Raw genomic sequence first — 26562 nt, 5'->3', positions numbered from 1 at the left:
CATGGCCCCCTCCCCTACCGTGCCTAATTATTTTTGTTCACGACAAACTGTAGACACTACTGACCAAAGACCTTAACACTGGAGAAGAATTGGCGAGAGCCTCAGCTTTACACAATCACCTCTGAATAAGAACATAAATTATTTGAACTTTCATTTATTTAATTATAACTTGTCTATGTTTATGTTCTAAATCCAATAATTTTTGTAGGAAGTTTTCTTGTCATCTCCCCTGAATTTGACAAAACAAAGTACTGCATTCAGATTAGGGCAAGCGAGAATACACGCATACGACTTCGCTCTCCCGGTAGAGATTGAGGAAAAATCGGGAGGTCAGGCCTTCTGTCCTGGATCACAACCCCGTTCCTAGACAAGTCGATGGTGGCAGCGTAGGCGGGTGGATGTAGCAGTAGAGTTTCTTAATCTTGTATAGCTAGGAATTGATCTATGTCGAGATACAATTATACATGTGGTGTATTAAATGTGGTATCAAATAGAAGTAAGTTTTACTACTCCCTCCGTCTCAGTTTACTAGTCTTCTCTGTATCCCTAGGTCGCCAATTTGACATATACAATTTAAATTATATAATACAAAAATTATATCATTAGAAAATAGAACATCTAAACTTTCTAATGATATAACTTTTATAACATGTAACTAATGCTAACTTGATTAAATTTACGATCTAGGGGTACGTGCACGCCTAATAAAATGTGAGAGAGGAAGTAATGTATTTGCATGCAATGTCGTCGACCCACAATTATTCACTAAGACTAGTTGTGATCTTTAATTATTCGCTTTCATTTTGTCTTTCGGTGTAAAGCTCTCTGCTCGAGGTAGATTCTATATATCTAATAATTGACGCAGTATGTCATCAATTCGCTGTTGGTTGATACAAATTAATGTCCAAATAATTAGGGAAGGTCATGTCAACATTTTGGGAAATTAATTAGAGAACGTGATGTTTGATAGGCAGGCCAAGTTTGGCTGATTGATACACATGTATATGATAAAGCCAGCTATAAGCGCGAGTACTTCGCCGCTCGGACGCGTGCTGATCGTTGTTCCTCGACCTGCTCGATGAAGGTGAACTCGAATTTTTGGCTATGTGTATTTGCTGGCATTTACCGGGTAGTTCCCAAACAAAAACACAACAGCCCCCACTCAGTAACAATTGATTTTCCGGTAGTGGATATATGATGACAAGAACTTGATTAAAAGTGAATTCAGAGACTATTCATGCCAAGATAAAAATATTTGTGAACCTTATGATATTTCATGGATGATAAAAATACGATTAACTACCTAAGGGAGAGCATGTATTGCACACCAGTGCGGATATATGTGTTGGAGCTGCCACATGCAGCTCCTCTTCTTCTACTTCTATCTTGCAATCTCTCTTGTCTTCCTCTCTCTCACGAGCACACACACCATGAGAGAACTAAGACACACACGGACCAAGGAAGAAGAAGATCAAGGCTTTGCCGTGAGACTCTCCCTTGGCGTTCACAAACGCTACATTGTTTCTCACTGCCTGCAGGCTCTTTTCATTAACTCAAAGCAGCAATTTATACAAGTGAGTGAAGACTACTCCACCGTGCATGCAGCCGCAACTACCATGCACTACTCACGACACTAACTCCTAGCCCTACTCTCACGACTTGGACTAGGCACTACATGCCCAACGGATGATTACCAAGTCCTTGCCTATCTATCAGCTAATGCTAATCCACGCAGGCACGCAGGCACATGTGTGTATCTCTTCTCCTCTAGCTATGTACGGAATAAACTGACAAATATGCAGACTTGGCACCGTACAAACACAGCACCAAACCAACGTTTGACGCAACTAACAAGCTTGCATGCACACGTGAACACACATCTACGGTGCAGACTGCCGCAGCCTAGACTAGATGCAAAACGGACAAAATAAAATAAAATATAATGAACTACCAACTAAGAAGATTAGTTCCAACAATCACCTCTCTAATCTTGTTGTTATTTATTTCTCTCTCGAAGCCCATGGTCGTCGATGTCGTCGGTGCACCTCGCAGATGGCCGCCAATGCCATCTTGTCATGCCGATTGCCGCCGTCGCCATTGGCCTCGCCGAGAGACGCACCTCCTATGCCCGCACCACGAGCATACCGCCGTGGCATGCTCCCTGCCGCATGTTCTCCGCCGGTGACGCAGCTCGATAACGACTTGCCTCCATGTTCGCCACCGGTGTCGCAACTCGCCGGTGACTCGCCTCCATGTTGCCGCGGACGACTCGAACATGGACGATGAACTCCTCACGGCAATGGCCTCCGCACCTTGGCCATCACCTCCTTGCTGCCGGTGGAGCCACTTACCGGGCAGCACGCCTTTCTCCATCGCTCGTGACGCAGCTCGACGATGATGAAGACTTGAACCTCGCCGCACGAGGCTCAAATACCAATTGTTGGAGCTGCCACATGCAGCTCCTCTTCTTCTACTTCTATCTTGCAATCTCTCTTGTCTCCCTCTCTCTCACGAGCACACACACCATGAGAGAACTAAGACACACACGGACCAAGGAAGAAGAAGATCAAGGCTTTGCCGTGAGACTCTCCCTTGGCGTTCACAAACGCTACATTGTTTCTCACTGCCTGCAGGCTCTTTTCATTAACTCAAAAGCAGCAATTTATACAAGTGAGTGAAGACTACTCCACCGTGCATGCAGCCGCAACTACCATGCACTACTCACGCCACTAACTCCTAGCCCTACTCTCACGACTTGGACTAGGCACTACATGCCCAACGGATGATTACCAAGTCCTTGCCTATCTATCAGCTAATGCTAATCCACGCAGGCACGCAGGCACATGTGTATCTCTTCTCCTCTAGCTATGCACGGAATAAACTGACAAATATGCAGACTTGGCACCGTACAAACACATCACCAAGCGAACCTTTGACGCAACTAACAAGCTTGCATGCACACACATCTACGGTGCAGACTGCCGCAGCCTAGACCAGATGCAAAACGGACAAAATCTATATCTATATCTATATACCTACTAATAAAGGAGCTAACGTTTCCTTGGTTTCGTCCGTTGTTTTACGCTTACGTCCAACCCGCTAGGCGCCTTCTAAGTCGTAAGTCGCACCTGTCCCGCCCTCCTACAACCTCGGCTCGCAGGAATTTCCCGAGCTGAGTCCCGATCGGTCTCAAGTAGCGAGGAGCGCCAAACAACAGATCGGAAGGTCCCGTAAAAATCGTATCGAATCTGTACATAGTCCATGTGCTATACGAAATCTTGGTCGATCTACGAGTCCTCTCTTGTTTCATTTTCTTTTCCCTTTAACAGATGGAGTCCTTCTCTTCTTTCCTTTCCCGAGTCTTCTTTCCTTCAATAGATGGAGTCCTTCTCTTTTTTTCTTCCCCGAGTCTATAAATATGGGAGGGAACTGTTGCCGTACGTGCATAAAATCGATTTACGATCGATTGGTTCCAGGTTTCTCGAGTTCGCCGGCTCGGTACTCGAAATATGGAGCCCCCGAAATCTCGTCATCGGTTGCAAGTCCAACCTCAAACCAGACACGACGCAATGACGCCCGTCGTTGGATCTATCTACGTTGAGATGGACCGGAATTCCCTCCATCAGCAGGTTCGGCCACGCAGGTTGCAGGCACATCAAGCAAGAATCAAGGTGGGTAGCATAGCTCGGATGACCGTCCGTGATCAACACGTCGCCGTGGAACGGGAGGAGGCGGTGGAGAGGCTCGGCGCTGATGCTAGCTCCTTAGATTTTCCAGCGACGGTGGATAAACTCGGCACCGATGCCCGCTCCTGAGCTTTTCCAGCAGCGGTCGAGAAACTCCACTGGATGGTGCCTGGTGACCGCCACGTCCCTTACGGTTGAGGCGCATCTTCTTCCTGGGCGCACTGTTGATCATTGATGTCGACGGTTCCAGATGGCAAGGAGCGTTGGGCGCCCAGGCAATAGCCGCCGTCTGAAAGCAGTCCAGGCGTGCAACATCTCGGTTAGGTCGAAGGACCCGGGGGAGAAGCAGAATATCACTCGCTGCACCAAATACCCGGGACCTTGACGCTGATCGAGGTGAGGGTGCAACGGGATGCGGGCGGAGGTGCTTGGCGAAATCACCATCTTCACCACCAGCTTCCGTCATGATCCTGGAGATCAGCTTGTACTCACCAGTTGGAGAGCAACAACAGTAGCTCCAGGCCTTCCACGGTGGCATAGGGTGATTGCGTGGATGGGTAGATGCTCTACTTCTTGTGTATGTGCACATGCTCTGAAGCTGTCCTTTCTTCCTGAAACAGATCCTCGGAAGATGGGTCAGTATGAATATTCGGCTTCAATTTTGCTGAGCCGGCATACTAAATGGCAAGAATGGCTTGGACATCTTGCCCTGGCGGCAATGGACACACCGCTCTATACAATGTGATTTCAACCACGCTGTATTGATACAAACAACAATCATGGAGCTCAGCATGATGTTGCAGTTAATCATGTACACACAAAGGTAGTTTTACAACTTGGTTTCTGTAGCACTCAAATCATTCACGATGACTGCTATATGAAAATTGCTAGCAGAAGGTGACTAGAAGAAATGTAGATTGTTTTCCGTTGTAGTAGATTGAATGATAGGTACAATCAGCTATTTTCTCGCTAGGATTCTGGTTTATTGAGAATTAACATGGTAATGCTCGGTTGGATGGTTAGTTGAGGGATTTCAAATCAAATTAAAAGGGAGTATTATGATTATCACATTATAATCTGCAAGACAAATGCGAAGTCTTGGGCCAATGACTGTCGTTTTCTTACATTCCACGTGTCTACCTTTATATCTTCAGGTGTATCTATATTTTTTTATACATTCATCTAAAAAATATTCTTATTTATGCAGAGTTATAACAGTTTAGTTTGCAAGAGCAGTATCTTTTTGTTTTCTATGTTAAAGTTAATTTTGTTCTTCCGCAGCAACGCGCGGGCATTGTCCTAGTCTATACCTAATAATAAAGGAGCTAAGATTTCTGCCAAAAAGTTTCGTAACGCTTTTTTTCGGACCGTTTTGCCCTCCCACCAAAATACATATAATGCACTAATGCCATCCTACCTATTCGTATGATGCTGAGGTAAAAAACGGTTCGGCTTGTAGCTTGTGATTCTTCCCCGAATCCAAAGTCCTCCAGGTCCAGGGCCTGGTCCTCCTCCGACCGAAATCCCGGAGATCCCGAGCATGAGGCTCCTGCCGTGCGCTGCGCTGGCGCGGGGCAGAGGAAGGAGGCGATGATCCAGTACTTGGTGTTGTACTATCTTACGAGGAGATTGGCGGGGTTGGGCGATTTGGCGCACGGTGGCGGGTGGTCTGGTACACCGGTGGCGGTGGTCAGGGTTGGAGCTCCGCGCGTGTAGTAGGGGCTGGGAGAAGGGCTTGAGGAGTAAGGAAAGGGGGAGGAGCACGACGACAGGGAGGAGGGCGAGGTGCCTCACGGATAGCATCCGCTTCTCCACCTCGATCTGCGGCTGGCCAGGGACGGACGGATGGACGGCGGACAGACGCGGCCTTGCGGACCCGAGCTCATCGATGGGTAATTTGGATGCACTTCAATGGGAAGGTTGGCGCCCGCGCCGGGACTCGCAAGCAGCAGCACAGCGACGCAGTCTCCGGCCACCATGACACCCCAGGTCGTCGGCGGCCGCCACCTGCGCCACAGTGCCGCTTTGCCTCATTCTCGCTCCAGTACTTCGCCAGCGAGGTCATGTGATGTACCAGCTCTCTGAATGTATATTGCTTGCAATGTTCAGATCAGCGTTCTAGGGATTAAGAAAGAATTTGAATATTCAGAACTGGAGCATTTTCTTTCATTTCTTAATCTGCAAATTCTTTCCTTCGCATTGATGTTGGACCTTGAGCGCGTGACACGAATTCGATGGCTTCACATTGTTCGAGTTTTCTTGCAAAGTTCAGATCTAAGCAGGATACACCTTGGTGCATGTATACTCGCGTAATGGTTTTCTCTACTTTTCCTAACACGATCTACCTACTGTATGTGTGTGCTTAAAAATATTGATACACATCCAATAAAGCCCGAATGCTTGCATCTTGAAAACTGAGAAAATGCGGTGAAAGTAACATACTTTTATAAAAAAGTATTTCCCCTACTAAAACTTGTGAAGCCTACAAAATATTTCATAAAATCAATTTGTAGCAAACGCAGAGAGAATGGTTCAAGGCTTCAAGTAGCAAAGGTACCTTCAAATCAAATTAATGGCGGATCTATAATGATGGTGAAACTATATTGTAAGATTGTTACCGGTCATTTAATTTGTTATTGGCAAAGGAGAAGAACTTGCAAACTTTTGCAAATGAGATTAGAATCTTCACAGATTGAATATACGGAGTATTAGGTTTCAACGGAATGCAGGGTGGAGAGACAAAAAGTATACTACACGTTCATCTACACCATGGATAGTGGGCAACTCAAAGTCTCAAACAGATACATCCCTCGACGCTGTCCTCTGTTGCCATTGCGTCATGGTCACGTAGAAGGAATAAAAGTCAACAAAAACAAACATTACTAAAATTACAAGTTCTCCACTCCTGACACCCGTCAACAACACGGAAATCTGAAGTTGGACCCAAATAGATTGTTTTTATTTCCGTTGCAACGCACGGTCAATTTTCCTAGTAAAATATAATATAATTAACTACCAACTAACAAGATTCGTTCCAACAATATGAAGCTGGACACTTACAACTGAATTTGCAGACTACTCATGGCATGAACACGTACACTAGATGGACATTTGTATCCAAACAGCAACACACATGCAGATTAACATTTAGAAGCAAGCTTAAATATGAGCTGGTTGACAACAGCGGGATAGTTTTCGGCTATATGGTCCCAGCCCTGGGTGGCGAGTAAGTTTTGTAACCTCGTGGGAGAGAGTATTTGGAGGAACTGCAAGCACGCCTCCTTCAACCCGCAGCAGCGATGCTGTTCAGCTAGAGCGAGAATTGTCATCACTGTCATTATATCTATGTGCTCAGACAACTGTTCTTCGCACAACAACTTGAGCCTTGGGAGATCGAATCTATCTGCTGCAACGAGCACGTGCTGCAGCCACGACATTACTTCTTCTTCAGCTCCATCATATTCATCTTCTTCGTACTCGTCGTCTTCCATGTTTCCTTCATCTTTTCCTAACTGGTCGTCTTCCTCCATGTTGGGCATGGCATCGGTGTAGATGAAAGTTAGCAAGGCCCTGAACACGTTTGGTGCCATGTCTTTTATGTTTATGGCGTTAGCCGTAGTAGTGCCTTCCATCATGGAGCCAAAGAGTTGCGCCCTGAAGACGGAGGAGCGAGCCGCAAGCACACAACGGTGCGCGGCGAACCTCTCACCGCCGACCTTGAAGGTGACATCAGTGCCCAACTGTGTTCGAAGAAGCTCCCCAAACTGGTCGAGTATGTCAGAATTGGGCACCTCTACAGCGCCGTGGGTGACCTTGGCGTCGACAACGAAGAGGTCGCAGCGGATGATGAAGCCGTCATCCCTGAGATGCTCCGACTTGTCAAAGTCCGTCCTCTTCATCCACCTATGGTGGCCACAGGAGGCACCGGCGGAAAGCTCGACTACTTGGCCTGCGCGGACGCGTGCCGAACGCTGCTCCTCGACCTGCTCGATGAAGCTGAACTCGAACTTGAGCTTGACCGGCCGCGGAATCTGCTGGTCGTGATCGAGAGCGAGGGTGAGCGACACATAGCCGAAGTCTTGAGAGCGCTCGCCGTTTGGGGAGTAGAGGATGACCCACCAGTAGCCTCCGACCCTGAAAGGCCGCGACCTGATGTTTTTGCTGTTGGGCATGTCCTTGATGCGTGAGTAGCCATCGACGACCAAGAGGTGGTACCCGCTGGCTGCACCGCAGACCATGGTCGTTGCAGAGCCCGACAACTTGCCATTGGAGATGACGGATACGCCGGCGAACGGCATGGCGGAGCTACGTACGATCCAGCCAAATTTAGGTCCGATGAATCTGTGGTTTTTATTTGAGACTTGTTGGCGACGAAGGAAACCTAAAAACTAGTCGTATGTATTGCAGATACATATATAACTCAATGGCGTACGTCTCAAGGAATCTGCCCACCGCCTCCCGTGAAACATTCCAGTTTTAAGATCCAGGAAGAGATGTGTGAGATACTCCAGTATCGTCACGCCTGGCGTCTTCTACGTATGTTTTAGTCTTGCTGACAGGGAAAACAGAGTAATACATTATACATCAGAAAAAGAAGCAACTAGCTAGACAAAGTTACGAGCATACATTGCTGGCATGCATACCTCGATCGTGCATACAAAAATCATCCATTCATCCATGCTGTATGTTAGAGTACAACCTGTACCTACCATATCTAGTGTTCACGACATAGAAGTTCAGATGAACCTAGACGTAAATTCAGATAGAGATAGACGTTAGTTCAAATATACATGTTGTTGATCGTTCTATAAGATCAAGATCAATCCCTTTCTTTTCTCTTTCTGTTGTAACCTTCCTTGTATCTATCTCTACCGATTGTTGGCCTATACAAATTAACACGCAACCGATGGAAGTCCCCATCGTTCACACAAAACCTCTAGCGATCACATATCAGAGCTAGCTTCCTAAAAACACATCTAAAAGCCTCGCCGCTCCACCTCCATCGCCATGACAAATCCCCTAGCTGGCCTAGCCGTGAGCGAGAAACTAACCAGATCAAACAACCTCCTATGGCAGTCGCAAGTTCTTCCTCCAATTCGTGGAGCTCGCTTGATGAGCTTCCTCGACGCCAAGACAGAGGCGCCGCCAGAAACCATCATTGTCGACAAAGATGGCAAGTCCTCCCAGGAGACCAACCCAGCCTATGACGCATGGGTGGCGACGGATCAGCAGGTTCTCTCGTACCTGCTCAACACTCATTCACCTCATATTCGCATCTCTGTTATCGGGATGGAAACAGCAGCAGACGTCTGGGGCGCGATCAAGTCCATGTTCGCCTCCCAGTCCAGGACGCGCATCTCCAATCTGCGCGCCCTCGCCAAAACAAAGAAGGAGAACATGACGATGGCCCAATTCTTCACTAAGATGAAGGGTCTAGCTGATGAACTAGCTGTAGCGGGCCGGCCGATCGACGAGGAAGAGCTCGTTGAGTATCTTCTCGCCGGCCTCGACGAGTCCTACAACCCCCTCTTCGCCACCACTAGGGTCAACGGTGCAGAAGACCTCACCGTGGGCTATCTGTACGCCCAGGTATGTGCCTACGACAGCCGCATCGAGCTTCTCGGTGGCGACACCGGCGGAGGCTCCTCCGTCAACTCAGCACATCGCGGGCGTGGAGGACTGCGTGGACGCGGTGGACGCAGAGGAGGCCGTGGCTACAGAAGCCACGCCAATGTTCGCCATCAGCGCGGCGGCAGCGGTAACAGCCATCATGGAGGAGGCAGGAGCGGCAGCAAGGACCGCGACCTCGTCACCTGCCAGATTTGCGGCAAGCCAGGGCACGAAGCCTGGAAGTGCTGGCACCGCTACTCCGAAGATGAAGAAGAAGAGGAGAAAGGCGCCAATGTTGCGTCGTATGGCGTGGACACCAACTGGTATGGTGATACCGGTGCCACCGGCCACATCACCGGTGAGCTCAACAAGCTCACCATGAAGGAGAAATACACCGGCCGTGAGCAAATTCATGCGGCCAATGGACAAGGTATGAACAGTAGTCATGTTGGTCATGCAATTTTTAATACCCCCACTAAATCCTTGCATCTAAAAAATGTCCTTCATGTCCCACATACCACAAAAAATCTTGTCTCAGTTCATCACTTTACTAGAGATAATCAAGTTTTTATTGAATTCCACCCGTAGTATTTCTATTTCAAGGATCAGGCAACGAAGAAAGTTCTTCTTAAAGGACGATGTGTGTGTGGCCTCTACCCGTTGATATCTTCATCATCAATCAAGAATAAACATGCCTTTAGCAACACCAAGCCTTCAGCTTTGAGATGGCATAGTCGTTTAGGACACCCCTCTTTTCGTGTTGTTCAACAAGTTCTTAGCAATTATGAACTCCCCTATTCAAATAAATCTAGCATTAAGTTGGTTTGTAACTCTTGCCAAAGAGCCAAAAGCCATCAACTTCCTTATATGAGGTCTACTAGTGCATCTACCTATCCCTTGCAACTTGTGTTCTTTGATGTATGGGGACCAGAACCTATTTATGTAGGGAAATATGAGTACTATGTAAGCTTCATCGATGATTTTATTAAATTTTCATGGATTTATCTCCTCAAGAAAAAATCTGATCTCTTTCAAGTATTTCATAATTTCCAGCAACTTGTTGAACGCCAATTTGATAGAAAAAAATCTAACCATGCAATCTGATTGGGATGGTGAATATGAAAAATTGAATTCCTTTCTTCAAAAGATAGGCATTGAACACCATGTGTCATGCCCTCATGCACACTAACAAAATGTTTCTGCTGAAAGAAAGCATCGCCATATTGTCGAAGTTGGCCTTGCCCTTCTTGCAAATGCATCTATGCCACTCAAGTTTTGGGACGAAGCCTTCTTAACCGCCACACATCTTATTAACATGTTGCCTAGCAAAGTCATTGATCATGAAACACCCATGAAACGTCTACTCCACAAAACACCAGATATGCATCTCTTGGCATTTTTGACTGTGCATGCTGACGAATCTTCTCCCCTTTAATCAAAGAAAATTAGCCTTCCGATCTAAACAATACGTTTTTCTTGGTTATAGTCACATGCGCAAAGGAGTCAAATGCCTAGATGTCACTTCTGGTCGAGTTTATATATCTCGTGATGTTGTCTTTGGTGAAACAGTGTTTCCTTTTGCTAGTCTACATTCCAACGCTGGTGCTCGTCTTCGTCAAGAAGTTCTTCTTCTACCTGAATCACTCCGAAACTCACCGGTGTTATCTCAAGAGGGGGAACAACATTGCACTGATCTAACACCTAATGTTTATTTCCCCAAATAATTCCATGTATTTTCTCCAGAAATGAGCCCATCCATTAGCCATTCTTTAAACTGTTTATTAAGCATTCAACATGTATGTTTAAGATTATCAAAGCTTTTGATGACTTATCTTTGACTGAAATATTATCGAATCATGTATAAATATTTCCGCACAATGTAAATTGGTGCATTACATTGAAATGTTCCGTAATTAATTGCGATATACTACATTCCATTGTATTTTTTCCTTGAGTGTGACATAAGTGTCCCGCCGCAATCTAGTTCATATAGAGTTGCAGTCCGCCGGCTGGAAGGAGATGTGGCCGTTGCCGAGGTCGTAAAGAACATGCACATTCTGCTGCATGTAGTTCCCGATGACCGTGGTCTCGTTCATGGGCATCGTTAAGTTGACGCGCGCGGCGCTGAGCACCACCATGCACGCCGTCTCCTGGTCTACCGGCGCCCAATAGTTCTCCGAAGGAACCGCCAAATCGCCTCCGCCGCTGAAATGCAGCACCAGCGGCGGCACCAGCCTGCCGACGTCCCCGGACGCCACGCAGAGCTCCACCAAGTCGGGCTCCGGCGACGGCACGAGGCTGCCGTGTAGCTGCCGCGCCACCTCCTGCTTCAGCGCCTCGTACGCCACATCGACGAGGAGGGTGAACGGGGAGCCAGAGTCGATGATGGCACCGCCGGCCCACATCCCCGGCGCGACCTGCCGCATGTCGAACGCCGTGGAGGGGATGGCGAGCCTGGCCTCGCCCACCGTCATCCCAACCAGCGGCAGGTAGTAGAGAATATTGAAGGGCTCGTCCTTCGGGCTAGCCACGAAAGGCACCGTCGTGATCACGCCCCGCGTGTTGTTGCCGCCGACGCTCATGTTGGCCGACGACCCTACGAACAGAGGGCTCGTGTTGAGATGGCCCTTGAAGTAAGGGGTGAAGCAGTAGGAGAACTTGTCGCCTCCCAACTGGGAGACCAGAGACAGCGCGCCCCTGCCGAGCCCGACGAGGCCGGACGCGCCGTTGAGGCCCGGATCGATGCTGCTCGTGGTTATGAGCCCAAAGGCGACAGTCACCTTCTCCGACCCGAACGTGAACTCCTCCACACCGAGGAACCCACCCACGTCGCCGAGATCGTACCGCGCCCTGATAGCGCACGCCCCGTTCTTGTCACCCGAGCACCGGCCCTCGACCTCGTGCGCGGCGGCGCACAGGGTGCCGTTGCAGGGAACGGGGTGGGCGGTGCGCGACCGCGACAAGTTGTACTGGGGGAGTCTCTGGGGGAAGCAGTAGGAGGAGTTGCACGGCGTGCACTGCGTCCAGACGAGGTCGCTGCGCGTGTCCACGACAGCCTCCGTCTGCTGCGGAGGGTCGCCGATGCTGTACTCCGCTATGTACTGAGTGCCCCCCCAGTAGACGGGGGCCACCGCGAGCACGGACGCGGCGCGGTGGTGGGTGCGCTCGCCGGCGCGGCGTATGCGCTCCGCCATGGTGATGTTGGCCTTGGCGTCCACGTGCCTCAGCTCCAGGCGGAGGCCGCCGGCGCAGGTTGCGAGCGTCCACAGCGAGAGTACGACAAGGAATACTGCTGGTCTCGTCATTTTTATCCGGATCTTATACTTTACTGATCTTCACGTTCCGCGCGCGGTGGACTATAAATAGTCGAATATACAGTACATTGCAATCTCATGAAGGTGTTTGCGCAAAACCAAAATATTCGTCTCGATCTGTTTCAACAAGAAGTGGTTTGTTCTGCTTGCGTCCAAACTTATTTGGTATCATGCGATCCACGGGCATATGCTGTTCACAAAACGTTGAAGCTACTACGATCCTATGGACGTCAAACGAACGGCCTCTAGTATTTTTGACTGCTACCTGTGTGCCAAAATATAAGACGCACCGGTATGCTAATGGTACATTGGCGTATTTTTTATTATATGAATTGCTAGTTCTTAGTAGACAAAAAAACGAAGCTCGCATTTAGTAGACTTAGACTAGACATAGTGGGAAGTACCATATATAATAGTAGTAGGCATCTGAGCTTGAAGTTTATTAATGTCAAGAAAAGTTATGCATCTGAATTATGACACCTGAACTGGTGCATATATGGTGTGATGTGAAAACTACACTCCTATATACGTTATGAATCATCAAGATAACATCAGGTATCTCGTATCACTTTTGACCATATTTTTAAGTATAATGTACAACAGTCTTGATTACACTTAAGTGGCAGATGCAAATGGACTACTCTGGACTAACTCATATATTGCAGTTATGTGGTTTTCTAAATAGTATCGTACAGCCCCATTTTATCTGTATTCTTTGTTACGTAACTAGGCTCTGTTAATACTAACTGAATAATATTTGTTTGAACTCCCTAAAACTGTAGTATGAATTGGGCATCGCCGGTGTTCACACATCTTTATCTTTTGTGATAACAGTATGTAGCACGTATATTACTGATGCGGTGTGTATTTTCATAATTTTTCTTTAATCCTTGAACTTTATGGAAAACGTTGGATCCGACTGTCCACACACATAAGTCCTCTCTTGCGATTAATATGCACTCCTTATGCAATGCTTGTTTCTATTATTTTTCCTGTACAATGCAATTTTATGTTACAGATTTCTAGGTGAAAGGAAAGTGGATTGACACACCATAGCAAAGAATTTCGTCTGATACAGGAGCACTCCTTATCTATACCTTAATTTAATAATAAAGGAGCTAAGGTTTCTATTATTATATTTATTATTTTGCCCTGCCAGATGCACTCCCGTCTGATGCAACTATTCTTGGGGATCACCAAATCTAACCGGTGGAGCGATGGTTAATTAAATCAGTGCATGTCGCGGTGCTCTAGGGTTGGTGTTTCGGTCGTTGTGGATGGAGACGGGGCGAGGTGTGGTGGAGCTGAGCATATGGTTGGGATGAAGCCTGGAGTGGTGGATGGAAGGAGTAGATAGAAGGGATGTGCCGGTGCTGGTAATTTGTACGGGAGGAGCAGGGTACGGGGTGGCGCCAATGACTGCTCCGTAGCGAAGCACGGATTTTGTCCTAGTTTAATAATAAAGGAGCTAAGGTTTCTGCCAAAATTTTCGTCCAACTTTTATTTAGACCATTTTACCCTCCCACCAATTTACATTTTACAGAAAATGCCACCAGGAAGTGAAAACGGTTCAAAAGAAGAAACGTGCTGTGCACCTGTCTTTCTCGTCACCGAACTGGGCCCTTCTCATCACCGAACTAAGCCCACAAAGAAAGTCACGGACAGCCGGCCCGATCGTTCCCAGAAGCGCTTGCAGGCAAGCATCAATCCAATTCATCCAAAAAATCGCTAGACATTCTGTGTTAAATAGTCCCACATCGCTCCCTCACAATGATTTCCACCACTTTATATACGTTTGAATTTGCGTGGAATATCAGCAAGGTGAATCAAAAGTAGCAACATTGGTTGGTCTGAAATCCGCTGCCTAAAAGCTGCACGGTGTTGAAATCTAAAAGGAGAACTGAAAGAGGACGTTGGTTCCTCTTCTAAAAGGACGATGTGAGGATAAGCATGGTGATTGGAAAAGATCTGCCGCCCAGGCGCTATAAAGAAAAATACCCGGCTAGAGAGAATTTGGATGAGACCTCGAGGAGGACGGCGGAGCACGGCTCTGGCGGGGGTAGACTGCGTCGGCCAATAGAGCATCGGCGGCGCGGCTGGCTTGGAGCAAGGTGAGGCGCGGCGCGAGAAGTGCCCTGGACGTCGGCAGGTGGCGTCTGCCGGAGGCGGAGAGGCGCCCGCGGAAGGGAAGCGCGTGCGGGGGTGCTGGTTGGGTTCGTGTGTGGAGAAAGAGGATGAAGGGATAGGGTTGGGCCGCTTCTGCCGCTGGCCTGGGGATTGCTAATTTGGTACGGTTTGGCTGATGGACCGAACAGGTACATGTATGGCTACCTCTTTTTCTTCCTAAATTCCTTTTTAATTTATTTTCAGAAAAACATAAATAAAAAGGGCTTGTGGGGGTCTACTCCTGGGATTTTTTGCATAAATTGTTACACGACCCGACCCAACACACATATATCTTTTTAGTTGAAATTACAACAATGCCACCGCTTAAGCAAAAATGCTTTGTTTTCGCTCGTTGATCTAACGAGAACAAATCAGATCGCTTTGTTTGGCGCGAGCCACGCGACGAGTGGTTGCCGCTGGTCAACGGGTCACGCAGAAGAGGTGCGGCAGAACACGTGCGGCATGAACACTAGGCAACAGCTACAAAGCTAGAAAGTTTTTGTCATTGGTGTCAGCCATCTATATTAACTAGGTGGTATTACACATAGTTAGGAATTTTTCTGATTTTTTAGGAGGGTTAACAAAATATCATTGGTGTTAGTTGACACCATTGATTACATGCTAGCTCTACCCCAGCCGGGTGAGCTTCTAGGATGTGCCATGAGAAGCATTGCCAACATGTTATTGGAGCGCGGGCCGACACAGCCCCAAACCTACCCTCCCCTGAGCTCTAGGCCCTCTCGAGGACGAGTCCTATCTGCCTACATCGACCACCTTAAAGCAACTCTTCATATATGTATTTTTAGGCAGTGGAGCACCATGAAATTGTTGAAGACTTGTGGGCATGAATGCAGCGGCCGAAGAACAGGGAGACAAGACAACGCCGAGAAGTAGGAGGATTACATGTTCGATCCAGTGACCCAATATCGGTGGAAGACTACCACCGACGCCAACGTCGATGTTGGAGAAAGATCGATGAAGTGTGTAAATAGGAGAGCAGGTGTCGACTAATCAGCGCAGCAACGCGAATTACACTGGAGGAAATTAGTGTCTAATTACTCCTCAACCCGTCCATGTTGCATGTATCAACGCAACAAGGCGTTAAAGAGCACCAAACCTATTTTTTTGCAAGGGGCGAGCACCAAACCCAAACCCACGAGGAATACTCTCCTCGCATTGTCGATGTTCATTTGTTCTGATTTGGTTAATTTAACAAGATTTAATTTATTTTAGCATCTTTTTATATATTTAACGAGTGATTTGTTGCATGATGATTTTGTAACGATACAACCAAAATTGAAGTACTTCCTCCGTCTTCAAATAAGTGGACGTTTAGCCTCAAACTTTATCCATAAAAGAGTGTACTTCTATCTTTCCAATGCACTTTAATGTAGAAAAGCTATTTCTCTCTCATCGTACGGAATCAAACCCAATAATATTCAGCATATGTTATTTTCATTTTGTACATTCATTTAGCTCATTGGATGTAAAAATATTAAAGAGAAGATAGATTTTAGTTTGCGTCTTCCCAATGCAATTTTCCCTCACTTGATAATGTGTATTGAAAAACCTGCACGTACATACTTCTTTTTGGACAGATGGATGCTTTAAACCCGTCGCAACGCACGGGCACTTCTGCTAGTGTAGTATAAATGATGTACGGAATCCCCATTGCAGAACCTTTTTATATTAATCATGCAAGGCTTTTGTTGTTATAAACTAGAAACTAGATTAATCATTATTTTGTGAAACTAATTCTAGATGTTCTCATGCTGAGGTGCCATTAGAACACCGTGGCCCCGCTCAGCCTTTGGGGACGGAGATACCAGTTGGAGCTCAACCCTGGGGATTCTCAGGCGACTCCGCCTCTCCCCCCCCCCCCCCCCCCGATCTCTCGCCGCCGTTGGTATTCGCCGGTGCACCCCGCGGATCATCATGTCAACTCCGAAGTCGACGGCGGGTTTCCCATCGTTCACAGAGGAAAGGAGGATGGCGGAGGAGAGGGCGAGACGGGAGAAGGAGGCGGGCTTGGCGGAAGAGAGGAAGCAGGCGCTGCTGCGGCGGAAGCTACTGATCCTCCAAATCAGTTTGGCGTCGCCGTGGGCGGTTGCGCAGATGGAGAAAGGGTGGCGGCCTCAGCTTTCGGGGCAGGGTCTCGAGGAGCAGGTTGCTGCGGCGTTGGCGATGATCAAATTGAAGGATCCAGAAGACCCCAGGCGGCTGATGGCGGAGCAAGGGCTAGAGGATCTGGAGAACTGGACGCCGTAAAGACCTCGTTTCGGGGCTCGCTGCTGAGGCCTTCTCCGCTTCGGCTTGGCGGTGAGGGCTTGAGGACTGAGGGCTCTGCGGATCCTCGAAGCTCTGCGGCTGGAAAGGATTCTCAAGGGAGATCCATCACCGACGAGGTGCTCCTCGCCGGAGAGGTTGGGGGGAAAGGTACGAGACTACAGAGGCGGGTCCCACTGCGCAGCTGCTCCCTGCTGGCAGCCGTTGGTGGCCGTCGATCTGATCCCCTTGATCGAAATCGGGCCGTTGGCTGCCTATCGGGGTTGGCGGGTTTCGGAATCCCGTCTTCAGAGCTGGATATTGCGGTGGCTGTGTCGGCGGTCTCGAACAAATCTCACCTGGTCGGTTCTAGGGTTCCGCCTAGCTCCCACACTCTTGTCTGGGTCAGGAAGGATCTGGTTCAGGCAAAATCGTTCACTCCAGCCGATTGTCATCCTGCTGGGGCTGGTTTTCTTCCCAAGCCAACCGTGATCAAATTTTCAGATCTATGGGGAGCGGTAGAAGGGAGGAGATCCTTCGTTGAGACCGTCAAGATGGCGGGAGGTGGTCGATGTTTGGGGAGAGCTGGGGGAGCTGGTGGTGGTCGTGCTCATCCAGCGACAACGGCGACAACGAGCACGGCTGCAGCCTCCCTTGGCACTGCTCCGGATCTGGTTCCTGTCAAGACGGAGTTCACGCAACCCTTGATGCAGCAGATGGGAGAAGCTGGTCAAGGTATGTACCCAATGATGCAACCCAACATGTGGAACATGCCAATGACCCAGTGGTCGAAGTTTTTTGGGAATCAGCAATTTCATCCACCTAGTTTCAACCCTTTGATGATGGTGCCGCAAGGAATCGCTCCTAGCCTTCCCCAGCAAAACAGCCAGAGCAGCAGCGCTAGTCTGATCCCTTCATAGCAACAACCTTCTGGTAGCAATAAGAGTAAAAAGAAGAATCACAAAGGGGCTGCTTCTGATGGTTCAAAAAATAGTGGTGATAGGGCTGGGAGGTCAATGCAGATGAATGTTGCTTCTGGGCTTGGACCAATTCTAGACCTCAAATTCAAGAATGTGACGTGCTATAATTGTGGTGAGCTGGGTCACTATGTAGGGCTTTGCACCAGGATCAAGAGATGCTTTATCTGCAGTAAGACTGGGCACCATATGGACAACTGTGTGATGTGGACTCTACTACCCACTGCTCAATACTGGGGGAGTGCAAACCCTGGTTTGGGGTTTTTTCATGTGGAGGTAGAGGGGCCTGAAGCTGTGCAATGGCTGAATATGGATAATGTTGGTGTGGTGATGGTAAAAGAAGGAGAAATTTCTGCTGAAGAACTTGAGAAGTGCTTCAATGATATGTGCAAGGTCAACTGGTTCTGGCAGATTAGACAGCTAGGTCCTAAGAGATTCCTGGTTAGGTTTCCTCCTAGTAAGAGAGTTAAAGAGTTAGTGGAGTATCCCTCCATCAACCTCAAGAAAGATGGTGTGGTGATATACTTTGTTAACTGGGAAGGAGAGGCAGAACCTTTTGAGGAATTCTAGGAGGTTTGGGTGAAGATCACTGGTATCCCTGCTAAGAGGCTCACCTGGAAGACTATCTGCCAAGTAGCTACTACTCTTTTATCGCAAAAAAAGTAGCTACTACTCTTGGTGTGCTTGTGAATATTGACTGGCAAGGCGTATTCAGAAGCTTCTACAGAGAAGTTAGAGTCAAGGTGGTTGTGAGAGATAAGACAAAGATTCCTTCCAACAAGCTTTTTGAGATGAAACAATGATTTTTCCTCATTGATTTCCTTGTAGATAATGATGGTGAAGCTATTTATCTGGATGAAGATGATGATGACAACCCTGGACAGAGTAATGAAGGGGACAAACTTGATGAGGATGTTGATATTGGGGATGACTTCAGGGCTCTGGACAAGAGCAAAACTCGGGGGAGTAACATCAAAATGGAGACTGAGCCTTCCATCCCTCATGGTGGAAGAAATGGCTTTAGATCTGCTGCTCAACAGAGCCTGGAGACAAGTGTTCAAGCTAAGGTGTTTGGCAAGGAGGCACACATCCCCAATGATGGTGCGCTGGTTCTGAGGAGTGTTGAGGAAATCATTGGGAAGAATTTTATTCAACAGTTTGATGCTGAGAGTGATGATGATGATAAGAGTATCAAGGAAAGGGAGGTGGACCTGGTGAGCAACAACCCTGATCCCCCCATGCCTCCCATGGCATGGAAGGAGAAGAAGCATTGGGGCCCTGTTCAAGCTACTAGGATGAGCTCTAGGATTCCAAGGGATAGCAAGAGTGTTATTGAAAAAGCACAAGACCTTAAGAAGGTAAAAAACCTGGAGATTCTTAAAGGTATTAAGATCTTTGGATTTTCCAACTCTTTTGCTACTCTTGATAATCCTTCTTTACTTGGTAAGGCAAATAATACTGGCACTAGCCTGGGTCTTAAAACAAAAAATGTTGATGTTGTCATTGATAAGATTAACGAGGTTGAAACTAAAAGACTTTATGATTTTCATCTTTCTAATCCTGCTAGCTTTCTTCCTAATGACATTAATCTATATGTGGAAGAATTGAGAGTAGGCATGGAGGATAGAGTTGAGGTCTCATCTGATCAGGATGATCACATTAGTGATGTACCTGATGAAGATGAACCCTTGACATTAGTCCATAGTAGAAAGAGGGGTAGAAGGAAATTGATCTTTAAAAATGGTAGTAGCTCTAATTTTGGAACTCTAGAAGCTTGAATAGGCCTGATAAAATCACTAGAGTGCATGATCTCATTAGAGAAACATGACCTGATATTATCTGTTTTTCTAAATCCAAAAAGGTGGATTTCTCTAGCTCACAGTTGCAACAACTAGATCCAGGGGAGATTCTCCTGAAATTGGTTACCATCTGTGAAGACTGCTGGAGGAATCCTTGTTGGTATTAGTATTGAGGTGTTTGACATAGTTAAGTGGGATATTTTATCTTATTGTGTCTCTGTACAAATTAAGGCCAAGAAAGACAATGTTATTTGGAGAGTCATAGCTGTATATGGCTCTGCCTATGAAGAACACAAGTTAGATTTTATTAATGAACTACACAATGTCCTAGCTTGCTGGAGTGGCCCCACTTTAGTGGGTGGTGACTTCAATCTCATTAGAGAAAAATGTGAGAAGAATACTGCAACATTAACCAGCATTGGGCTAATTTGTTTAATGGTTGGATTAATAAATTCAATCTGAAGGAGCTTAAAAACCCTAGTAGACAATTCTCTTGGGCCAATAACCAAGATAACTTGGTCATGGCCCTGTTAGATAGAGTTTTTGTGTCTACCTGTTGGGATGCCTTATTCCTTGCTAGTAGCCTAAGTTCAAAACCCAGGGTGGGCAGTGACCATATTCCTCTGATTGTGGACACTGGTGCCTTGAAGAATCCTCACACTAAGCAATTTAGATTTGAAAACTGGTGGCTTAAGGTTGAGGGTTTTGAACAAGTGGTTGCCAAATTCTGGCAGGTCCCTTGCCATCTCAAGAATTCTCTTGATAGATGGCAATTTAAGATGAGAAAAACTAGGAAAGGTTTAAAAGGCTAGTCAGCTAACATTGAATCCGACCAAAGGAAACTTAAGCAAGGTTTGGTGATTGAATATGATTTGCTTGATATCCTTTCTGAAACTCAAAGTTTATCTCCAGCTTCCAAAAAAAGAATGAAATGTATTTCTGATGAATTGACTAAAATTTGGGGTAATGAGGAGATAAAAGCTAAACAAAGATCTAGAGAAACATATATCTTAGAAGGTGATCGTGATACTGCTTATTTCCATGTTGTAGCAAACCAGAAGAGGAGGAAGAAGCAGATCTGTCAATTGAAAGGTGAGGAAGGAATAGTGGAGGATAACAAATGTATATTATATATTGCTGTTGATTGTTATAAAGACCTGTTCTGTAGGGAAACTTGCCTTGATATTGACTTGATGGATGATTTTTGGTACCCTGAGGATTTGGTGTCTCAAGAACATAATAATATGCTTGATGCTGAATTTTCTGAGAAAGAGGTTAAGGATGCTATCTTTGGCTCTTATGTTGAAGGTGCTCCTAGCCCTGATGTGTTTTCTTTTCTTTTTTATCAACATTTTTGGGAGCTCATTAGAGCTGATTTCATGGCTATGGTTAAGGATTGGAATGAAGGGAAGCTTGATCTTTATAGATTAAACTTTTCTCCCTTGACTCTGATTCCAAAGAAAACTGATGTTGTAACTATACATAAGTTCAGGCCTATTGCCTTAACCAATTGCAGTTTTAAATTTTTTTCTAAATGTGCCACTGACAGGCTGGGGGTGGTTAGTGATGAACTTATCTCTCCTAACCAAACAACTTTTATTAAAGGGAGGTACATTCTTGAGAGTGTTGTATCTGCTCATGAAGTCATTCATGATGCAGTACATAGGGGGCATTCTGGCTTTATTTTCAAACTTCATTATGAAAAGGCATATGATAGGTTTGACAGAGATTTCCTGTTGATAGTTATGAGGATGAAGGGTTTTAGCCCCAGGTGGATGTCTATTATTGAGGGTCTCTTACACAAGGGCTCTGTTGGTGTCAAAATTAACGACCGCAATAGTCAGTTTTTCCTCACTAGCAAAGGTGTGAGGCAGGGGGACCCTATCTCACCCATTCTGTTTAATTTTATGGCTGATGTCTTCGCCAAGGTGCTATACAAAGCTGCTGGTGACAGGCAAATTGCTGGGCTTATGCAAAATCTAGGAGGGGGAGGGGTCATTAGTATGCAATATGTTGATGACACTCTTCTCTTTCTAGAAAAAAAATTACAAACTGCCATAAATTTGAAGTGGATCCTAGCTTGTTTTGAACACATGTGTGGGATGAGAATAAACTTCCATAAATGTGATCTTGTCCCTATTAATGTGGGTGAGGAGGATGCTCAGCTTACTGTCCAGTCTTTAAGTTGTAAGCTAGGGGTTTTCCCTATGAATTATCTAGGGGTTCCTCTTCATCACACAAACTTAGGAAAGAGGATATACAACATGTTGTGGACAAGATCCTCAACAAAGCTGGTGGTTGGAGAGGGAAGCTTCTTAACCATGCTGCTAAATTAGAGCTGGTTAAAAGTGTTTTGGCTAGTATCCCTCTTTATCTCCTTAGTGTGATTAAGTTCCCAAAATGGGCCATTACCCTTATTAACTCCCAAATGGCTCACTACTTATGGGACAACTATGAGGGTCACCGTAAGTATCATCTAGCCAATTGGGGCTTGGTTACTAGGAAGAAAGAGTGGAAGTTTGGGCATTCCTGACTTAGCAGAGATGAATATGTGCCTGTTAGCCTCTTGGATTAAGAGGTATCACTTAAATGAGGATAAGTTGTGGAAACAGATTGTGAATACCAAATATAGTTTGGATACCCCTAACATTTTCTCTTGCTCTTTAAATGTTGCATCCCCCTTTTGGAAAGGGGTTATGTGGGATGCCAAAGCTGCTAAGATGGGTTATCAATGGAAAATTGGGGATGGTAGGATCGTTAAGTTCTGGGAGTATCACTGGTTTGGTTCCTGTTCTCTGGCCATTCAATACTGGGAGATCTATTTCCTAGTGAATGAACAGAATAAATCCATTGCTGATCTTTGGGATGGGTCTTCCTTGAAAGTGACTTTTAGGAGATATTTTGACCATAGATTGATGTTGCAATGGCTTGAAATTCAACAAATTTCTCAAACTATTTCCTTTAATGGTACAAAAGATAGTCTGATTTAGATGTGGGAAGCTAGTGGTTTATACAGTGTGAAATCCATGTATGTTGTTATTAATTTTGGAGGGATTTTGGAGGGATTAAACCTGTTAATATTCATTGTGTTTGGAAGCTTAAAGTGCCCCCAAAAATTCATTTCTTTCTTTGGTTACTTTTTCATAACAAGTTGCTCACTAGAGATAACTTGGTTAAGAGACAGACGTTGATGACTTAACTTGTGTGTTCTGAATGAAGTGGAGTCCTGTCAACATCTCTTTTTTGATTGTGTGGTGGCATCAAAACTCTGGAGAGATATTGTTATTGCTTTGGGTCTTAACATTAAAATTTCAAGTATGCATGACATTTCTTCTCTCTGGGTTGACAAAAGGAAGTATATCAACATTAATATGATCTTTGCTGTTGTGTTGAGAACTATCTGGATTACCAGAAACGATTTTGTCTTCAACCGTTCTCAATGGCTTGGCATGCAGGGTTTATGGAAAAACTTTGTTTGCAGCTATGCTCAGTGGAGAATCCTATTGAAGGAAGAAGGAAGAGGAGAGCTCACGGCGTTGTTGAACAAGGTGTAGGATTCAGCTCGGCTGCCACCGCTGATGTTGTGGCTGGAGCCTGGTTAACTTCTCAGAAGAAAGCTAGGTCAACTTTGGTGGTCTGTGATATGAACAGTACAAGAGGATTTGGCCCGCTGTTGATCACTGCTGAGGATTTGAGGAGGACGCTGGAGGCGAATGATCTAATCCTGGTGGGTGATGGCGCAGGGTCCAGGTCCTGAACCGCCCTTGAGTTTGGAGGAGTGTTGTTTAGATTGTGGTTCGGTGCTGTTGTAAAGTGCCTCTAAATGTTGGCTGGTTTCCCCTGATGTTGGTGCTTTTGAACTGCTATGTTATGGGTTGTGTTTTGTAAGATAAATATGTGGGTAAAGCGGGGACGTCTGACCGTACTGAATGTTGTGTGTGGCTGGTTTCAATATATTTGGAGCCGGGGCGACGCCCTTTTTCTCTAAAATTAAATTAGAACACCGTGTTTGTTGATATGCCCTGTGTTTCTCCACTTTATGTTGGTTCTGTTAGACATGATATGTCAATGTTTGTAGTAGTTCATAGCTTGATGTGCATCTTTGTTAGCTTACGAAATCAATTTTACTATGCACACCTAAGGGAAAAAACCATGGCGAGAATCAAAACGGTGCAACAAAGCACGCGAGGTCCATCTAGTATGAGTTAATGTCGACCAATACTTATAAATCTAGATAGTGTTGTGTGGTCTTATCTATTAATAAAAATCATACAAACCATTTACTATTTTCCAAAATAATAGTGGTTTCACGTCTAATGTTTTCCAAAATAACACACATTAACAAGGTATAATTTTATTGAGGTACATAAGGAAATCATGCAATTAAATGGATACAAATAAATGTTGGATGCATCGCCTTCAATATAACTAAACCAAATGAACTTGGATCTGAAGAAACAGCAACCGAAGGACATTCCTAACCTTACAAGTGAAACCCTAGATCAACACCATGAATTTCCTCCTCTTCCTAGCCGCACTTGCCGTGCGAGGGGTTGCCGTGGTCGATGTCGTGGTCGGGTGCCGGTGTCGAGGTAGCTGCATGAAGCCGCAAGCGCATAGTGCGCAAGGAGAGTGACGGAGACGTGTCAGGCAGTCGTCGAAGAGGGGTGTCGATGCCGAGTCGATGCCGTCCGAACCATCGAATATGAGGTGAACCCTAGTTTTGCCAGAACCAGGCGCACGTCGGGCATAATTCAGTTTTGCCAGAACCGAGAACGCATAGAAGAATTCGGTGATGCGGTCGAGGCAGACGTAGATGAAGTCGATGCCTATGAAGACGTTGTCGAAGCCGATGAAGATGAGGCGCTGACCCGAGATTGCTAGACTCGGGGACGCGTCGAGGATGATGGCACGTACTAGTGTTGCCAATACCGGGCGTGCGAGGGCAGAGACCATCATGGACCACGTGTCAGTGTCAAGGGACCAGCAGAGGAGGCCTCCAGAGCGGTGGCGAGACGCAGAGCGGCGAAGAGGGAGAGGTGTCGATGCAGTCTGTGGTTTTCCGAGTAAATGAAGTAGTTGGGGATGAGATAATGGTGGAGGGAGACGTAGAAGGCAGCGAAACCAGCAGCGGCCATGAGTGGCCATGCTGGACGCCTAGACTGTAGTGGTGGTCGACGAGGCCTGCGACCACCAGAAGTGGTCATGCAGGTTACCTTTGGAAGTGCGGCGTCGGTACTCGAAGTAGGCGAGGAAGAACCCGACGGCGTGACGTAGACCTAGCGTAGACGGTGAGGACCCTCTTCGATGGGGCGTCGCGGTAGTAGCCTGGAACGTCGATGCGCAGGGGATGGCGAAGGTGACCGCGTGTAGTGAAGCCGCCGCCCAAGGGTGCTATGCTACAGGGTGTGAGTCGGTGCACCGGCGGGAGGCCACCAGCTACCTACACGCCTTGGAAGGCGCGGCGGAGGCCGTAGAGTGGACCAAAGGCTGCGGCGCAGCGATCCGAATGGGCGACGCATAGGCAACCCAAAGATCGATCGGGGGTAGGCGCATGCTTGGGGACGTGCGTGGCGGAGACGTGCGTGCTATTAGTTGATCAGACCGACGGCGGCACTGTACGCACAATGGCGTGGACGACACGCAGATCGGAGTCAATGACGACGTTGTCGATGATGTCCCGGTTGATGGTGGCGAAGACGATCCGAGGAGGATGGCCGCAACAGCCTACCAAGGCAAGCGGTAGCCAGCCGAGACGCGCTGCTGCCTGCCGTAGAGGCCACGACCGCTTGCCGAGGCAAGCGCGATGACGACAGAGGCAGGTGCGTGGGCGCGGTGTAGATCGTCGATGCCGGTGTTGGAGTAGAGGCGTGCGGTGATGGCGGCGGTGGGCGACTCAATCCGGTCTATGATTGGTAAATCAAAAAAACGCCGGTCGAGCGACCGGCGGTAAAAAAAACCCGATCTAAAGATCAAAAAAGGAGAAGTTAGGGAAGCTGATAAACCGATCGGCGGACGAACCCTTATACGGGTTGCGCATCCCCCGAAGTAGATCATGGAGATCAATCTCCCGGGGTGGCGCGTTGCGGAAGTGCGAAGGTGGCTAGGTCAAGATCGGCGCCGCTCCGATATCATGTAAAACGATACAGAGGAATAGAGATTGACGGAATATGATGGATGTTGTATTGAGCCTCTCGAGGCGAGTATATATCGGGTACAAGACTTGAAGCCTAAAATAGGTCTCCTAGTGATACGTAGGTAGAGATAACAAATCCTAAACTACTAAATACATGGACAGTAATATATCTCTAACACCTTATTTTCCTCCTCCAACTTCTCGCTATCTTGCTCCCTTGCATTCCAAGAAATGTTGCCGAATTGGTCTATGATACAGAAGGTAAGGAGCTAAGCAACAAGCACAACTACTACATCCTTCCAACCAAACGTTTGAGTGGCGGTGGTCTTACAGCAATCTTGACTGGCCGGCTATGCCTACATTTCATGGTCCAGGAGCGCAACACGACTGTCCTCGGCACCCCATGCGGTTGACTCCATTACCGTGGAGAAGATCAACTCAGGAGCCAATCCATCTTTCGAGCGATATCTGGATCAAGTTCCATGATCTTGCTAGTTTCTGTGCAATAAGGCTAGACTGGCACCTCATCGATCGTTCACCGAAAACTTTATCAGGAAGACGTCAGCAATTGGCCACGACAATGAAGACGGCGGAAGGTCATTTGGTGTG

The 26562-nt window shown here is 46.9% G+C and overlaps 2 protein-coding genes across 2 annotated transcripts; both read right to left on the bottom strand.

Annotated features, from left to right (window-relative positions):
- Positions 1-6826: 6826 nt before the first annotated feature.
- On the bottom strand, positions 6827-7984 carry LOC127299107 (BTB/POZ and MATH domain-containing protein 2-like). Its single transcript, XM_051329005.2, has one exon. The coding sequence runs from the start codon at positions 7982-7984 to the stop codon at positions 6827-6829; it is 1158 nt and encodes a 385-aa protein (XP_051184965.2).
- Positions 7985-11243: 3259 nt separating this feature from the next.
- On the bottom strand, positions 11244-12601 carry LOC127299123 (aspartic proteinase nepenthesin-1-like). The gene has a single exon (XM_051329035.2). It carries the CDS (start codon positions 12599-12601, stop codon positions 11282-11284), a length of 1320 nt encoding a protein of 439 aa, XP_051184995.1. The 3' UTR covers positions 11244-11281.
- Between the last annotated feature and the right edge of the window lie 13961 nt (positions 12602-26562).

Source organism: Lolium perenne, chromosome 5 (genome assembly GCF_019359855.2).
Source record: "Lolium perenne isolate Kyuss_39 chromosome 5, Kyuss_2.0, whole genome shotgun sequence".
NCBI lineage: Eukaryota > Viridiplantae > Streptophyta > Magnoliopsida > Poales > Poaceae > Lolium > Lolium perenne.
This window is presented reverse-complemented; position numbering and strand designations above follow the sequence as displayed.

What these genes read in the sequence shown, in the direction of transcription:
- LOC127299107 (XM_051329005.2), bottom strand. Translation starts at nt 7,984, where the DNA reads ATGCCGTTCGCCGGCGTATCCGTCATCTCCAATGGCAAGTTGTCGGGC.
- LOC127299123 (XM_051329035.2), bottom strand. Translation starts at nt 12,601, where the DNA reads ATGACGAGACCAGCAGTATTCCTTGTCGTACTCTCGCTGTGGACGCTC.